Source organism: Carex rostrata, chromosome 10 (assembly GCF_964058835.1).
Source record: "Carex rostrata chromosome 10, lpCarRost1.2, whole genome shotgun sequence".
Taxonomy (NCBI): domain Eukaryota; kingdom Viridiplantae; phylum Streptophyta; class Magnoliopsida; order Poales; family Cyperaceae; genus Carex; species Carex rostrata.
The window spans coordinates 5,333,381-5,352,209 of NC_135927.1; the positions used below are offsets into that span (position 1 = coordinate 5,333,381).

General features: G+C 32.2%; 2 protein-coding genes across 2 annotated transcripts; one reads left to right on the top strand and one right to left on the bottom strand.

Moving 5' to 3' along the window:
* Positions 1 to 291: 291 nt before the first annotated feature.
* On the bottom strand, positions 292 to 6,209 carry LOC144560710 (sugar transport protein MST1-like). The gene is made up of 6 exons (XM_078309962.1): positions 6,155 to 6,209; positions 3,825 to 4,120; positions 3,425 to 3,744; positions 2,524 to 2,765; positions 1,526 to 1,916; positions 292 to 1,005 (listed from the first exon to the last, which is right to left on the bottom strand). Exons 2-6 carry the CDS (start codon positions 3,955 to 3,957, stop codon positions 571 to 573), a joined length of 1,521 nt encoding a protein of 506 aa, XP_078166088.1. The 5' UTR covers positions 3,958 to 4,120; positions 6,155 to 6,209; the 3' UTR covers positions 292 to 570.
* A 3,808-nt stretch (positions 6,210 to 10,017) lies between these two features.
* Positions 10,018 to 18,529, top strand: LOC144560163 (sugar transport protein MST1-like). The gene is made up of 5 exons (XM_078309345.1): positions 10,018 to 10,267; positions 10,525 to 10,847; positions 16,294 to 16,616; positions 17,055 to 17,364; positions 17,974 to 18,529. Exons 1-5 carry the CDS (start codon positions 10,132 to 10,134, stop codon positions 18,415 to 18,417), a joined length of 1,536 nt encoding a protein of 511 aa, XP_078165471.1. The 5' UTR covers positions 10,018 to 10,131; the 3' UTR covers positions 18,418 to 18,529.
* Positions 18,530 to 18,829: the final 300 nt, after the last annotated feature.

The window sequence follows — 18,829 nt, forward strand, 5'->3', positions numbered from 1 at the left end:
GAATTTTAATTTATGAAAACAAACACATAGAAAAAAGGAGGAGGTCACTAATATAAAAAATTACAAAAAAATATGGTCATAAATTTTTATATATATTACCTATAACATTTTGCTTAAAATATATAACAAAAAGTATATATGGTCCGTTTACATTTCATTCACTGTGCTAATTACAATTTGATTCTAATAACAAGTATCAAAAATAGAAAGGGGAGGTAGCACAATTGGCTTGGTAAACAGTTTAGATAATTTCATTTTACTTTAATTTTTTTGGGTGAGACATATGTCTTTAATATCTTTTTTTTTTCCTCGAGAAATTATTTACTTGAAACCACTATTTAGTATCTTTGTAGGAAAACTCTACAGAATTCCTTTTTGGATAATATCCAGTATTGATGTAATATTTAACAAGAAATAACAAGGTGATATTTTTATCTGAGCACAACACAACACAACACATTCAATGAACATGAACTCTGATATTGTGTAAAATCTATACTCCAATATAGCCATCTTACATGAAAATTGTGTACATACAGATGATCAAAGTGAGTATGAACATATATGAACTCAACAAGACGACCCTTCTGGCACCGAAACGAACCGACGCCAGTACCAGTGTCTAGCCCAGACAGTTCCCATTGATTCAAGCGGTACCCCCTTTGTTTCTGGTAGAAAAACTGCTACAAAAGTCGTCATGATGCAAACCCATCCGGCAAAATACGCGAAAATCCCGTACTTGAATCGGCACATCATTGTGAGAAACAACTGTGTTTGAATGAAGATACTGGTAAAGCTGACTGCTATGCCTACTCCCTGTGCTGATGATCGTATCTCGACAGGATAAATCTCGCCTGAAATGATCCAATTTAGTGGGCCCCATGACCACCCGAATCCCGCTGCATAGATGCATACGATTACGAGAACCGCTAATCCATAGGCTTTTGTCAGCTGAGCAGTACCGCCTCCACCGACTTGTGCTCCCATTATCCATGATACAGCCACCTTGAAACAAGAAGAGGAAAATGTCAAGGACATGAGAACTAATTGAAGGCTAGATTAATTGGAAGTAGGGGTGTTCAAACGGTTGATTTGGTTAAAACTGAATTAAAATAATTAAATTAAAATTTTATTCAGTTTATAAAATCTAATCGAACCAATCGAATTAACATTGTCAACCGAAAAAGGAAGTATTTTTTGTTTGTTTGGTCGTTGAACCAAAATAAATAAATATCAAGATATATATTAGTTGAACCGAAATAAAAGAGATTATACTGAACTAAAGATAAAAAAATTGAAATTGTTCAAGTAAATATCAAATAAATTTCATTTTATTTGATTGAACCGAATATAAAAAAAAACAAAAATAATTAAAAACTCAACCCAACTGAACAATTTAAACCGAAAAACTAAACCATTTAATTCAAAATTTGTCGGTTCGATCGAATTAACACCCATAATTGAAAGTTCAAGACAAACATAAATAATTAAAAAAATATTTAACAAAATATAAACATTTTTCTACCTGACAGATGATCATCTGGATACCGCCGATCATGAACAATGCCTTCCTTCCTAATCGATCAACGGTGAAAGTCGATATAAGGGTTGAACCGAGATTGACGGACCCAAGCAAAGCCGCACCTATCAATGCACCGTCACTCCCAAATCCAATGGTGCGAAACAACTGCGGAGCGAAGAAGGCAACGACAATCACACCGGTAAGCTGCATGAAAGTTGGTATTGCGAGTGCCATCACCAAGTGAGGCCGGTATTCTCTCATCAGTAACCTCTTGAATGCGCCTTGGTTGTTCTTTTGTCCCTGCTCAATCGAATGCATGATCTCTTTTATCTCTGCGTTCACGTCGGCATCGGCCCCTCGGATTTGTTGAAGTGCCACTCTGGCTGTGTCAACTCTACAATTATTTGAAAAGTCGGTAGGTAGGTTAGCAGCCTAAAGTCGGTAGACCGGTATTGGGTTGGGCTACGGCGCTTCAGGTAGTAAGGATGATATGTATTGCTTTCTGTTCATATCTTCATTTTAAGTTGCAACAGCCTATCAAACTACTCAATATGATCTCCATATTAAAATGTGTTTGGAGACTCCGTGTGAGAGATCTCAGGTTTAAGAAAATTCCTTGTGGATATTAAATAGTAGTTGGGTGGCTTGACTTCTATCATTTACTAAAAAATAATGTAGTTGGAAATCAAATTTTATATTTTATTTGAAATTTTACGTTAGTTTTGATTTTTTTTAAATCACAGGTTTTAAAAAAATTGTTGACCATAAAAAATTAATTAGTGATTTTAAATAGTTCCATAAACCATTGTACAAATTTCCAAAAATATAAAATTTAATCTCTAAGCACATTTAATATGAAGATCATGTTGAACAGACCTTGAAATCAGAGCCCAACTCAACCGAGATATTAAAAAAAAATTTGCTTTAACATCCAGGCAAGAACAAATTATGATGCTAATGATCGAAAAGCTGAGATTGAACAGCATGGGTAATATATATACCTGCCACGTAGGATGAGACTGCTCGGGGTGTCGGTGATGAGAACGCTACCGAGCAAGATAACAAAAGCCGGGGCTGCAGCGAGGCCGAGCGAGAGGCGCCAACCCCATTCCGGAATGTGACTAGCAAAGTAGTTTGTCAGGTTGGCAGCCAACACGCCGATTCCATTGAAGAATTGGAATGCCGCCGTGAAAGCGCCGCGATATCGAGCTGGCGCTATTTCTGCCAGATACACCGGTGTCGCCTGTGTGATTAGTACATATTGTAATTAAGTAGTTAATTGAGGTTTAAAATGCATAATAACTTAATTAGGTTGCTTGCATCAACTTGGAGAGTTAAATGAGCCAAAATTTCGTATTTCTATTTTTAAAATTCAAATAGTGAAAATCTGAATATTAAACATGATATCCATATAAAATTATATTTAAAGATCAAAATTTATATTATTTTACACTTTGTTATTATTATTTTAGATATGCAGGAAATCACTTGATCTAAAAAATGCTGTAGCATATAAAGTAGTGAGTTTCTACCTACAAAAAAATGGTTAAGAAATTCTAAAAATGTAAAAATTTAGTTTTACTAAATACATTTTCATACAGTGATCATGTTTAACATTTCATATCGACTGTTCAAATTTTGAAAATAGATATATATTCATAGCACAAGTCGATCCATAATATGCATAGTATGATCATAGTCTCACTCAAAAAAACAGTTAAAAATTTCTTAAAATGTAAAAATTTAGTCTCTCTGAGTACATTTTCATATCGTGATCGTGTTTAATGGTTTAGATCGAATGTTCGAACTTTGAAAATAGAGATATATTCATAGTACGAGCTTCTTCGTAATATGCATAGTATTATAGTCTCACTCAAACTTATAAATACAAGGCATTGACACCTGATTGGTAAATCCGACTCCGAAGCCGAGGAACACACGACCGAGAATGAGCATGGCGATGTTAACAGCCGCGGCATTTGTGATGGCACCGGCAAAGAACAAAAACCCACCGAGCAACATGACACCTTGTCTTCCAATCCTTTCTGTGACATAGCTAGCAAATAAAGAAGCGAACAAACCGGCGATGTAGAGAGACGATGTGAATGCGGTCAGCTTCGGGTCATCATACATGCAGTAGTCGTTATGCTCGGCCTCCACCATTTTTTTCAACACTTGCGGGAAGAACTGTTTGAGGAACGACTCCATCGCCGTCACGCCGCCTACATACTAGCCGTTAGATGAGGTTGAAATTTTCATACAAATTAAATGAAAGAAAAATAAGAAGAGGTTGATGAAGTACCAGAGATACCAATGTCATAGCCAAAGATGAGGCCACCTGAGGCTGCCACAATACACGTTATCACCACCGACCACGTCAGTGATCCACCATGGGCCACCGCCGCTCCATTACCGGCGGCAAACTCACTTCCCATTTTATAAATTATTAATTAATATTTTTTTTTCCACAAGATGTTACTTGTACACTCAGTGGAAGGTTGATTACAGAGTATGAATTCTTCTGTATATTCTACTCTCTGTTTTATCCGAAATGGAGGTATCCAGCTGCACCAGCTGATACGTAGGCTGATGTAATATCTAGATGTAGCGAAGATAAAATATATTTAGTTATCAGAATAGAAAAATAGTAGATGTAATTAACAACAATTTGTCCTTGAATCAAAATGGAACTGAATATAATAAATATAACTTGTCTGGTCTTAGTTAGATAATGTTAGTCATATATGAATAAGGACAGACTCAGGATTTTCATCAGGGGTACAAAAAAAATATTGAATCAGTTTTAAACACTTTAATTAATTAGATATTCGATAAAAAACTATGTTTTAACTTACTTTCTAACATTCTAACTTGTAATTTTTTATTCTCTTACTTGTAATTTTTTATTCTGACTTGTAATTTATAATTATCAATTATAAAATTTAATTTAATTTAAAATATAAATTTAACCCGAATTACAAATCAAATATTCAGAGGGGAAAATTTTTTTAGGGGGACAGGTCGATCGTAACGTCCCGATCTCCACTAAAAAACTATTTTTTAACTTATACTTTCCAACATTTTGACTTGTAATTTTTTTATTCTTATTTGTAATTTTTAATTATCAATTATAAAATTTAATTTAATTTTAACTCTAAATTTAACCCGAATTACAAATCAAACATCCAGAGAGAGAAAAAATTTTAGGGGAAAATGTCAATCATAACGTTCCGATCTCCACTAAAACTCAAAATCAATGGAGGAGCAACTGCCCCCCCCGAACCATGTGGGTCCGCCCATATATATGAACCGGTATTTGATGTAGTGACAAAAAGCAATGTTTTATGTGAAAAGTTGCGGATTTGAAAATTAGAATAAAGTTCTTTCTTTTTTTTAATCAATATTGAAATTAAAAAAACTAGATCTTTATTTTCAATAAAAAAAATTAAAAAAATATTCCTACACCAAGGAAGGTACTAAAGGGACAAACTTTTGCAGTACATAATGCATAATCAATCGATTTTCAAATTGCAGCTTACTTAATGCATATTATGTTTAAATTATAAAAAATGTCTACATCATATCTTTTTCTTAATTTTGATTATTTTTTATCATTTTTTTTTTTTTACTTCTTACCATGTTAAGTGAATGTGTTATAATTTCCTTTTCTTCAACTAACATTGATACCTTAGATTGAATGAGTCACATCAAATGACAAAACAAAAAGGTTGATACCTCTCTCCCTCTTTTTCCATTGTCATTTGACCAAACACCAAACAATACCAAAACATCAAAACACCAAACAATATAGTAGAAATAGTGTTATTGGAAAAAATTGAGAAACAAACAAAATATAATTTGTAAATGATGCATTGCATGGTAACTGATTGCTTCCAATTTGGCAATTAGCATGGAACTATGATTTCATTGGAATTTCAACATAATAGTAAATGGTGCTGACATTTGCAATCCACTATCAAACATTAGTGTTGTTATTCTCTCCAGTACTTTTTTTCAAATGGAAGCCTCCATTGGTTAAGATGAGGTACATTAGTCAATCATAAATGCAAAAATTTATTCAATATTTTATCATTTATAAAACTGAATTGTAAGAACTGCAAAATTAACACCTTCCTGTTTAAGCATTTTTAGATGCATATTATTAATTGTTTATAGATGCTATACCTTCCACCTTAGAAAATTAATTCCAATTAATTATTTTGTCTTTGCATACCTTATATATTTTCTTTTATATTATTTTGAAAATATCATTTAAAGCAGTTAATTAGAAAGCCTTAATTAATATGTCCAGATTAACACTAATTGCAAAAAAAAATGTTCATTGAGAAGATCAAGCAAAAAAAAGCCTAATTCCGACAAGAAATTGTGATTAGGCAAAATATTAACACCCATGATAGTTACATCAATCACTAAGAAATTGTGATTAGGCAAAATATTAACACCCATGATAGTTACATCAATCACTAAGATGCAACTTTACAAAAAGAAATGAAAAGTAAAGATATGATTGCAGCTTGAAATGATAGCATGATATATTTCATCAGCAAGAACAAAAAAAAATTAACAATATTGAACCACATTTTGTGCAAAATTAAAAAAAAAATTACTCACTTTGGCTATATGATCATGCCAAGATGGAGATTGCTCAGAATTTTTTTTTTCTTGGTTTATGATCAATTCTGAGCCTCCATAATCTTCTCTCCTTTTTTCTTCCATTAGTACCCTTCTCTCTTGTTGTTCAATACTTTTTTTTTCTTTTTTTAGCAATTTTTTATTTGCAATTTTTTTATATTTAACAGGTGTTTTTTCTTAAGTGAATTTAAAAAAAAAAGCTGTATAAGCAAGAATCTGAACTGTTAACAATTTCAACCGTTGAGATTTTGAAAAGAAGAGAACATCAATAGATTTTATCTCCAAATCAGGACTGTTAAAAAACATTTCAATGGTTGAGATTGAAAAAAAAAACATATTACTGCTGAGTTGTCTTATTTCTAATTTTAGTTACCTTTATTAATCCATGTTTTTAATCTTGTATTTTTAGGTGGAGTTGGTTTCTACATGTCTCCAGCATGTATGACAATTTAATATTGTTTTGATGTATTAATTAAGTTGGCAATTCGCAAATAAAAAAAGAAAACCAACAATTTTGAACCGAAATAAAAAAAAATTCAGAAAATTGGAAGATTAATTACAAGAGCTTAAGAAATCCTTGCACATGTTTTGACGGTGATTTTTATTCCTATATATATAAATTCCACCCGGTTTCCCAGCAAAATTAAAAAAATACAGCTGACAAGCTGCAAATTTAAATTATCCTTTTCCGATTTGATTTCCCATTTGAGATTACACCACAAGAAAAACAAATAAAATCATGGTTGAAAATGAGAACCATGAAGGTTTTTATTTAATTTGGGAATAATTTGGTACCAACAAGAGGATCTCACGTGGCATAGGAATGGAACCTTTTTTAAGGCCGAATTCCAGAGGGTTGTTAGAATTATGTAATGACCTAACTTAATTTAATGGGAGAATTTCATGTATGCCCCTCAAAAACCTCAAAATTACGTATTCCCCAACAAAAATTCATTATACCATATTTACCCCTTTAAATTTCAAAAACTCATATTATTATTTCGGGGGAATTTAAAATGAGTTTTAATAGAAGAGACAATAAATGGTTACATTTGTTAGTTTTCGAAGTTTAGAGAAGTAAATATTATACTATGGATTTTGGAGGGGTATAGATGAAATTCCCCTTATTATTTTTAATAATAGATAAAATGTAAACTTTGTAAATTTAAATTGGGTAAATTATTGAGTTTTTTAAATGTAGCTAGAGGGCTAAATATGATATTATGAATTTTACAGTGGGATATATGTAATTTTGAGATTTTTGAGGGGCATATATGAAATTCCCCCATAATTAATGAGCACTATTCCAATTATGCAGGGCTCTGATGGATCCCACATCAGACATTGTAAAAGCTACTTTGTGTTGCTTCTCAAATTGTATTATGATCATATTTATGCAAACTTCACTTTCATATTTTTACCAAGGAAACAAATTTGCATGAAATATCAAAGAAACAAGCAGCGCACTACCAAAAAGATAAAGCACTAAAGTTCCTTACTTTCTAGATAACACAAGTTATCATAATTAAAATTTATATCATCATCAATTATTTTGTATTTTTTTTTTTTTTTGGAAAAACAAGATCATAAAAATTTGTGTGGTATCCTATTATGGAATTTAATTAACTTTGCAAAGAATATGGAGTTCATGGATTATATATATCCTCCTAGGTACCTGACTGAACTTGATCGAAATGGACGGTTCAGATTTACTCTCAGCCAATGATTACTCCGGATGGCGTAGAAGGCGGTATTATTTGTGCTTTGAGATTCGTGCAAATTTAAAAATCAGGACTGGGAATAAATCTGGGCCGTCTGTTTCGGTCAGGTTCAGTCAGGTACATACGAATTCAGAGTTCATATGTAACATTGCAAGTGTACAATGTTGGGATGGAATGGAGGTATCCAGTGCACATTTAAAATGGAGAAGTCAATTATATATAAAATACCAACCTCCTCTGTAAATGGAATTGTCTAATTAACACATCTCAAATAATTAATTGCAAGGTCACTATATGGATAATAAATGATGTAGTAGATGGAGTGGTAGATAGAACAGCCTGGTACCACTACACTGGATGCAAAAATAAATTATTATTAGTCTAACAAATTTGAATTTCACAAGTGTTGACCATATAAATATCTATCAATCAGCTCTCCTTCACTTAAACACTCAACTAGTTTTAATTTAAAATAGTTCTTCTGGGTGTTCAAACGGTTTGGTTTGTTTGGTTTTCAATCTAATTAAAAAATAGACCGGTTTAGTTTAGATTTTTTAAAATTAACTAAACCGAACTAACCGAACTACAATAGTTCAAGTATGATTGATATTTTATTTGGTTCATTGAACTTTTCCTTCCTTCTATTTTAATTTGGATATTTAAAGTTATCTACATATTTGAATATTTATTTCTATAAAATTATTAATGTATTGCTGTATGTATTAAGTTTTGACTCTTTGAAATTTAATCTTTCTTATTATGTTCAACCGAACAAACTAAAATTTAATTCGATTTAAATAGTTTAGTTGTTATTTGATTTAGTATTTTAATTCAGTTAGTTCTGTTTGATTTTTTTTTTTAAAATTGTTTTGCCTATTTTATTTTGGTTTCAACTGGATCGATCGTTTGAACACTCCTAAGCGAATCTACAGTCAAGTTATGGATATTAATTATTTCTTTGATTTCAAATATGTACTTTGTAGTTAAAATTTATTTTGTAATTTTTTAGATTTGAATTTGAAGTCTCCATGTAAAATTTCTAGGTCTGCTCGTTATTTTGATGCAGCATTTCTACATGTTACAATACTTAAAAATAATTATTCAGAGATAATTTTTTTGAAATAGTGATCGAAATGTAGACAATATATTGAAGAAAATTAGAAACATTAATTGTTTTTGGATGAATTATAAGACAGAGACAAAGACAAAGTTAGGACCGTGGAAATAGACGGGTCCGGATCCTCTAAAGTAATCCAATCTTTGAGTTTTGGATCGAGACCGTTTGATTCAAATCCGTCGCTCAAGATTGCTTCACTGATCTGAACTATCCGTATACTTGTAACTTACAATATGTTTTTTAATAATAAAAAAAAAATGAAAGAGAAAGAAATCCTAAAATTCTATAAATAAAAGCCACTACATGACAAAGATAGGTATCTCACCCCCTCAAAACCTGGAATTCATATCACATAAGGTAACATATCGTTTCAGTTTGAATCAGATCCGTTCATTATATATCAGCACAAATTTTAAAGAGGTTTCGTTTGGGTTATAACCGTTATATTAGTCTGGATTTTGATTTAACGGTCAAAATTCAAATTTGGACAGAGAGGTAATTCAGATATGAATAAAACTAAAAAATTAAAATAAGAGAGTTGAATAAATAAGTATTTTATAATTTTATTTTATGAGAGAGGTTAATATAATAGTTTACCATAAAAATTAAAAAAATTAGAAGGATAAAATTGAAAATTTTCAATTTAGAAGGAGTGCTTAGCCTCTAAATGTAGATGATTCTAAGTGAATCAAAAGTAAGTATGATACCGTTTGAGTTTGAATATAATGTATTCGTTATATATTGACACAAAATTTAAAGATATATCGTGCATTAAAAACTTAGTCGAATTAGTCTAAATTATGATTGGATGGTCCGGATTCAAACTCAAACGGTAAGGTAATGCAGAGGATCCGAATCCCAATACCGCAAGTGTTTCGCACGAGCCGAAACGGAACGGAACTGGGTCAAAAATCAAGTGCGTTACTCTCACTTTAAATCATTTCTCATGGATCTATTCTACTTTCTATTTATTGCCCTTTTTAGCTCATCTATCTCTCACACCCACAGCTCACATCTTTCCTTCTCCATCTCTCCATCTCTCTTTCTCTTCCCCCTCTCTCTCTCTCTCTTTTCTCTCTGAAGTGTACTGAAGAGTGAAGAGTGTGTGGTAGGTAAAAATGGGGATGGAAGGATTTGCCGTGGCCAACGGGCCTACAGCTGACTACGGTGCATCTCTTACGTTCCCCGTCATACTCACTTGTGTCATGGCGGCCTCTGGCGGTCTCATTTTCGGCTATGATATCGGAATTTCAGGTCAGAATATATAGCTACAGCTACCTTAGTTTGCTTCTAAATTTTGTTAGTATTTTTTGACACTCAAAAATAATCCCAAGTTGTTAATTGAAACTGAAAAAATCAAAAGAATGAAGCTCTGGAAATTTTAAGGCAAATGGTCTTCTCTTTGATTTTAAATTAGCTTAATTTTTCTTATATTTTGAGCATCTATTTCATAAGAAATCTTAAATCAGAAACATACATATTAACTTAAATTAATTAATTAACAATAACAGGAGGAGTATCATCCATGGAATCATTCTTAAAAAGGTTCTTCCCCGGTGTGCTCCGTAAAATGATCGAGAAGGGGACAAGCAACGAGTACTGCATGTACGACAGCCAGTCGTTGACGGCTTTCACGTCATCACTCTACATTGCCGGCCTACTAGCTTCTCTGTTTGCCGGTAAGGTCACCAAAGCAATCGGTCGACAAGCTATCATGTTGCTAGGCGGCGCCATGTTCTTTGCTGGCGCTGCTATCAATGCCAGCGCCGTCAATATCGCCATGCTTATCATCGGTCGTATGCTTCTCGGCTTCGGTGTCGGCTTCACTAATCAGGTAACATACATGCTAATTTAATCTTGATTTGTATTTGAATAGTTAAATTTCTTTGGCATGAAAGCAACTATCACAATATTAGAGTATTAATGAAGTGTGGATTGGTCTGTATTCTGAATTAATATTTTCGTTTTCAATATTCAAACGGTCAATCTGAACAGTTTAACATGATCTCCTTTTCAAAATATAATTGTTGATTAAATTGTAAATTAAAAAAAAAAACTTTTTTTTAGATATCCAGGGGTAGAATATCACTACTCAGTACTCACTATATATATGTCTAGTGATAAAATTGGAGATGTCAAACATTTCCTTGTGGTTTTATTTCATGTGGGCTGGTCTTGGTTGGTTAATCACACTGTCACATCTACACATTAAATTCACTATTACATGAGAAATGTGTATATTATTAAATTCATGAATCATGAATAAAAACAAAGGAGATCTGGAAATAAGGAGTTGACTTCTTGCGGAGGTTTGGGTACTTTGCTTTTTAATGTTTCCATCAATCATGGATAATTAAAGCAATATATAATTCATTCTCTGCAATTAACTCAATTTTAGCTCCATTCAATATTAATTAATTTACTCAGTTAAAGTGGTGGGCTTTTATGTGTGGGTACTTTTTGGGTTGCAAATCAAATTTAACATTGTAGGAAGAAATTAACAAATTAGACTTCATATATACTTTCTTACTTTCCATAGAATTTTTTTTTTTTACCAAATTTAAATGCTCCTATTTTTTCTAAAAAAATATATAGAAATAAAAGCATATTTTGAACATTAAGTATATTTTTTCTGAGAAAAGTATAGAAATAAAAACATCTTTTGGAAAAAAAAATTCAGCGAGATTCATATTTCGTACGTATAAGAAAATTATGCATTACAATTCAGAAAATTTGTTATTTTGTAAGTAAAATAATATATTATTATATTGATATTTGTACACAATAAATAAAAAATCGTAAATTTTATTAATATATGAAAGAAATAAATATTGGTGTTGAAAAGTCAAGCTTAGAAGACAAAAAAATATATCAACAAAGTCGTATGATCCTCAACAAGTGGTACATATATGGTATGAAAATTAATGCATGTCACATAGTAGACCAAGTCATTTTAATTGAACTTAAAATATTTAGTTCCATAGAAATTTGGGTTCTTTAATGTGACATGTAAGTCGCTATTATAGTGTCAAATTCTTTTTTTTTTTTTTTATCTATTAAATTAATACAGTCGCTTTTTCCATGTAGATATTTATGGATAAAGATCAAATTAAGTCAACTTTAGAGCAATTGAGGAATTTTAAGACAATTTTTATTTTGACTATTTTAATAATTTAAAAAATATATATTTAATTTGAAATTCAACGTTATAGGTATATGATATGTTAATAATATGATGATATTTGGTGCATATTTCACTGTGCATCAAGTGACTAGAAATTTTAACAATTAGAAAATAACAAGAGATTCGGTGTTAGAGGTGGAGTCAAACTTTCAAATTAAAAAATAAGTGTGAATGAAACTATATATAATTTTTATACTATGAATGAAATCAATTTTATAGTATTTATAGCATTTCATCTGCCCCTGTTTGGTGCATCACCAACAATACATAAATAAATGAAGTTTGAAGGGTAAGTGGGGTATTTATATTTATATGTTTAATAACATGTTTGTAATGCTATTTTAAAAATATTAAATTTCTATCTTCTTTTTTTGAAAATTTATAGTTAAGATTGACAAAAAAGAAAAAATTTCTCATGAAAAATTATACAGAGATGTCCAATTAGATTGGTTCAATTTCACAATTTTATATAGTTGCAATGTGTAAGGTGTAAAATCATTTTTTTTTCTCAATTTTTTTCCCATTTTACATGATTTTTTTAAAACTTTTAATTGCTTTTTCTTTCCTTAGTGTACTATGTACTCTTTTTTAATTAATTCAATTCATGAAATTGAATTGATAAGTATCTGAATATAACGTTTATTAATTCAACACATAATTAGTATGTTACTTTCAAAAATTAGATAAAGAAAAGAATATTCACACAACATATATAAAAGTAAAAAATTATCTTGGGTGGTTGGAAGGGTAGTTGCAGCTACTGAGCTACCTCTCATATCATTTTGCTTTCCTAGGTTGTTAGGCTATTATATCATTTTCAACACTTTTGATGAAAAATAATTAACCTAAAATCACATACAAATTCTTTGATTGCATGACCTTAATTTGGGTTATAATCTGGCATGTAGACCAAGTGATTTTAATTAAACATAAAAATAATACTTCCATAGACATGCTAGTCACTTATGGTGTCAAATTATATATATACTTTTGTAATTAATTAAATACAGTCGGTCTTATGACTTATGAGCCGAAATTTTTATAAATATCCAAATCAAATAACAAATTACGGAATATACCTTGTTTTGCAATGGAATTCGAAAAATACCCAATCCGGTTATCTAATAACAGGATTTGATACAAATTTCCGGTTAACCACTGCCCGGACTCAAAAAACAAATCTGGTTAATGGTTATAGCTAAATCTTGTGAAGTCTTAATTAATTACTTGATGACGATAGCTAGCTGTTATAAGTCTTAATTAATTACATTATATATAAATTTTGGCTCAGTCATGGAGACATATATGATCAAAGTCAACTTTAGATCAATAAAATTTGAGAGATCTTTGAAAATTATTTGTTTTGACAATTTAATGATCAGCTTTGTGTATATGTTAGTGTACATCAAGCTCGATTTAAAATTAATGATCATTAATTGATGCTTCACCATAAAAAGACATACCAGTAAACATACCTTTCAATTTATTTTTTATTTTATTATTTTTTTGTAAAATCATTGTGAAGTGATTTCTCATTAAAACTACAGAGATTTCAAATTAAGTATGTTCAATTTGGTCAAAGAATAGGTGAGAACAATTATTAATTAATCACACAATATACTAATTTCCAAAATTAGATAAAGAATATATAAAGGCATGCACAAGCTAGAAAAAAAATATATATATCATATTAGGTGATTTGAAAGTAATTAGTTGCAGCTACCTCTCATTCATTTTGCTTTCCAAGCACTACTACAAAAAAAGAGATTGCACACGGACATAGATAGAGGAGCTACACGGATTTCCTGCCATGTACCCTCACGTAGAAATCCTTGAATAAATACACACGGATATTTATCCGTGTGCGATTATAAGAGAGCTACACGGATTATTATATAAACAGCCGTGTACGATTGATTGACAGTGTCGCTCTCCATATAACCGAGCTACACGGACTTCAGTTAATTAATATCCGTATAGAAATTTTTTTTTTTGGCTAGTGATCTCCAGTTTATTTTCTTTGTACATGGAATTTAGTTAAATATCCGAGATGCTAAATCGGCACAAAAATTATTTTATTTTGTTGTGCCGAAATAGTATGTTGGAAATTCTCAAGTTTTTAAATCAATTCGTTCCTTGTGCCGAAATGAGAATTCGGCACTCTATTGAAAAATCAATTTGTTCCTTGTGCCGAGATGAGAATTCGGCACTCTTTATTCCGCCCTTATTTACAGTTAGATTTTGATTTTTACTGACATGTAATTTATGCATGTTAAACAAACAATCAGACGTTGACTGACGAAAGTGATCAGAAGCTGACTGAATCAAAGTCTAAGATAGCAAAGTTCAAAGACAAAAATTGAATAATTCTGAACCAAGATCCTTTACATTAGAACAAAAATGGTGCATCAAGACCTACCAGACAGGCAGATCGACACTATATATACATGATCCGATGGTTGACACTATGGTTTCCCTTTCAAAAGTTTACAACACATCAGAGGGCTACACTAGGCCGGCTGGCCGGAGAATCAATTTGTTCCTTGTGCCGAGATGAGAATTCGGCACTCTATTGAAAAATCAATTTGCTCCTTGTGCCGAGATAAGAATTCGGCACTTGAAAAATCAATTTGTTCCTTGTGCGGTTGTGCCAAGATGAGAATTCAAATAACCTGCAGATATAAGAATTTAGCACAAATTAAATCATGATAATTGATTAACCTAAGCTATAATTGAAAAATAACCTGTAAATATAAGAATTTAGCACCCTAACAAATTATATATTTATTTCTAACTTTAGCGAGATAGAGAGGAGAAATACAAATTAACTTCAAAGATCTCAGATCCGGCCTCCTTGTGCGCAGAAATCAGACCAACAGAGAGAAAGTATTAATTAATCAAAACGACATTGGAAGGAAAAGGTTTTTTATATAACAAAAACCCTAAAATAACATTTCTACACGGCTCTTTATTACGTCCGTGTAGCTCTCTCAAGGTTTTCTACATTGTTATTTAAACAAACATCCGTGTACAATTCCTACCTTTCTTCACGGCTCGTTAATTAAATATCCGTGTAGCTCTCTTAAGGCTTTCTACACTGTTATTTAAACAATAAACCGTGTACATTTCCTAATAAACATTCGTGTAGCTCTCTCACGGCTTTCTACACTTATTTTTTAATAAATATCCGTGTAGAGATACCACAGATATTTCAGGCACCCAAAAAATTACAATTTCTACACGGTTTTTATATAAAATTGTCAAATCCGTGTACAATGACCATTTTTGTAGTAGTGAAGGTTGTTAGGCATGCAAATTAAATGTCTCTCTTATATCATTTTCATCATTTTTGATGAAAAACTAACACAAAATTACATGCACATTCTTTGCCGAAATTTTTAAAAATACCATTTTCTCGAAAATGATAAACCAAAAGACCACGATGTTGTGGAATCTCGAAAAATCGCATGGTCGCATCTCTTAGGTGCGGCCACCTTTTTTCGGGCCGCATCCCCTAAATGCGGCCACCTTTTTTTTTCTTCAGGTTGAACTGCTGCATGAGAAGGCAAAAAAAAAAAAAATGTGGCCGCAACTCCTAGATGCGGCCACCAAAAAAGTGGCCGCATTTTCTAGATACGGCCATGCGATTTTTCGATATTTCACTGAATCGTGGTCTTTTGGTTTATCATTTTTGGAAAAATGATATTTTTAAAAATTTCGGCATTCTTTGATTACATGACATTTGGGTTATAATCTGGTTATATTGACGTCTTCAATCTTCCATTTTTATATGATTCCAAGCAATATTTTCATTTACAAGTTTTTAAAAAAAAAAAAATCATATGCTAATACTTTCTCAAATCATTTGCTTTCTAATATGTGATATATCATTTTAATTTGTTGAAATATTAACCCAAAATTACTAACTATATTCTTTGATTTCGCATTAATTGAAAGTTAGTTTCAGCTATCTCTCATGCATGTCATTTTTCTAATTTTCTTGCTCATATGTATATCATTTTTGTGGAAAATATAAACCCACAAAATTACTAACTATATATTTTTATTTCATTCAATTAATTGACAACACATGAAGGCCACCCCAGTTTACCTAGCAGAGATAGCACCGCCGCGGTGGCGCGGCGCCTTCACAAGCGGCTTCCAATTCTTCCTTGCAGTCGGCAACCTTGCAGCTAACCTCACCAACTATGGCACTAACCACATCGAGCGCTGGGGTTGGCGCCTCTCTCTTGGCCTCGCAGCTGCCCCGGCCTTCATCATTGTAATTGGTGCATTCTGCATCACTGACAGCCCTAGTAGTCTTGTCGTACGTGGTAAGCTCGATGCTGCTAGAGTGGCGCTTCGCCGTGTAAGGGGCCCGGATGCTGACGTTGATGCTGAGCTCAAGGATGTCATCAGGTACTTCCATTTTCCTTTTCACTAATGTTTAATTAACTTGGTACTTGTTATATTAGCTAATGAGTGAGGCTAAAGCACTAGCTAGTAGCTAGTACTATACATAGTGCATAAATATGTAGAAAAGTTATAAATAGGTAGAAAATCATAACTTGATCAAAAATTATGTTTACTATGTAAAAGTAGTGTCACCTAGCTTTCTAAAAAAGTAAACAAAAATATAAAAATAAAAATACAAGTACATTTTTATGTGAAAATCACATTGAAAAGTTTAGGTTGACTATTTGTACTTTGGAAAAAAAAATATTAATCTGTAGTACGGACGAATCTGCACTATACATATATAGTACCATAGCCTCACTCTTACTTAATTACCCACAATTAATTACTGTAAATGCAATTTAAGTTAAATCCATTCTATGAAATGATGAATGTCGTCAGGTCGGTGGAGGACTCGAAGAAGAACGAGGAGGAGGCATACCGAAGGATCTTAAGGAGGGAGTACCGACCACACCTGGTCATGTCGGTTGCAGTGGCGTTGTTCTTTCAGCTAACAGGTGTGATCGTGATCGCATTCTTCTCACCATTGTTGTTTAGGACGGTCGGGTTCGGGAGCGACGGTGCATTGATCGGTGCTGTTATTTTGGGGGCAGTAAACCTTGGGTCCATTTCGTTGTCGACATTCACCATCGACCGGTTGGGTCGCCGGCCACTGTTCTTCATCGGTGGGGTTGTCATGCTTTTCTGCCAGGTCAGCAGTTAATTAACAAAATATTATTTTAAATTTTGGATGATACATATAATTAGATTGTGGAGAATTGATGATAAATAGTGGTTCTAAATGGGTTAACAGATAACAGCAATGGGCTTTATTTAAGAGCTAATCTCTCGGGCTCTTATTTGAGAACAGCCATTTTCTAAAGAATACTCATGGGCTTTTATTAGCCCAAATCTCTATTTTTCTTTTTTTAACAAAATGGGTTCTACGGCTACTTATTTGTATTTCAACACCATTTTAAGGAAGTCATTGATAAAGATTCAGGACCATTTAAAATTAGTTATTGACCTATTTAAAAAATAGTAAAAAAGTTTTTAAAAATTTAAAATTTAGTCTCCAAGTATATTTTATATAAAAATCATATTTAACGGTTCTGATTGACCGTTTAAATATTAAAAACGAACATATGAAATCACAGTATGAACTGATATACGCTATACATAGTACCATAGCCTCACTCTTTGTAAATTTCGAACATATGTTTTATACATGAAGTGATAGAACTATGGAACTCAAAAGAGGAACAAAAATGAAAGAAAAAAAAAATAATTTGCTCATAATATTCTCTAATTAATTCTGAAGGTTGCTATAGCATGGATTATGGGAGCACAAATTGGGAAGAGCGGTGAGGCCGCGATGTCTCATGGATACGCCGTAGCGGTATTGGTGCTAGTGTGTGGCCACGCTGCAGGTTTCGGTATCTCATGGGGCCCACTAAACTGGGTAATACCGGGTGAAATTTTTCCCGTGGAGATTCGATCCGCTGGTAATGGCATTACATCCGCTATCAGTCTCGGGTGCACTTTCATACAGACTCAAACTTTCCTTGCCATGTTGTGCACATTTAAATACGCCACGTTTGCGTATTACGCTGGTTGGATCGTGATCATGACCACCTTCATTGCTCTTTTCATGCCGGAAACGAAGGGTGTTCCGTTGGAATCAATGAACACGGTTTGGGCTAGTCACTGGTACTGGGGTCGGTTTGTCAGGGAAAAGAATCAAGTAGTTGATGAATCAGCTTGATTTTTTTTGTTTTTCTTGTTAATTGGAAACAACTGCTTACTAGTAATTAATTAAGCATGTCTTGTTTTGACATATTAGATTTTTGTAAATTCGTTACATGCTTGTTTGTGTATCCTTGTAAATTTACCTTTTACAAATATGTGAGTCTTTGTGTCAAGCCTTTAGCACATATTAATACATAAAAAAAAATCAAAAAAAGGGAAAAAAAAAGAATGAAACAGAGGGATATATTGAAAATTAATTAAGAAGAAAGAACAGTTTTTGATTTTTTTTTTTTTTTTTTTTATATTAGCTGATGCCAGTACTTCAGGCCTTTAGCACATATTAATACAAAGAAGGTAGGTTCAAATTTTTATGTTACACTTAATTGGAATAATGACGAGTGAACCTCTCTTAAATTTGTCTTAAAGAT

Bases quoted from the DNA above. Each gene is read 5' to 3' on its own strand.
- LOC144560710 (XM_078309962.1), bottom strand. From the start codon at position 3,957: ATGGGAAGTGAGTTTGCCGCCGGTAATGGAGCGGCGGTGGCCCATGGT. The intron at 3,745-3,824 runs GTACTTCATCAA...GCTAGTATGTAG, and splicing joins CTATGACATTGGTATCTCTG to GCGGCGTGACGGCGATGGAG. The intron at 1,006-1,525 runs GTAGAAAAATGT...TCTTGTTTCAAG, and splicing joins TCCAGATGATCATCTGTCAG to GTGGCTGTATCATGGATAAT.
- LOC144560163 (XM_078309345.1), top strand. From the start codon at position 10,132: ATGGGGATGGAAGGATTTGCCGTGGCCAACGGGCCTACAGCTGACTAC. The intron at 10,848-16,293 runs GTAACATACATG...CAACACATGAAG, and splicing joins GTGTCGGCTTCACTAATCAG to GCCACCCCAGTTTACCTAGC. The intron at 16,617-17,054 runs GTACTTCCATTT...GAATGTCGTCAG, and splicing joins GAGCTCAAGGATGTCATCAG to GTCGGTGGAGGACTCGAAGA.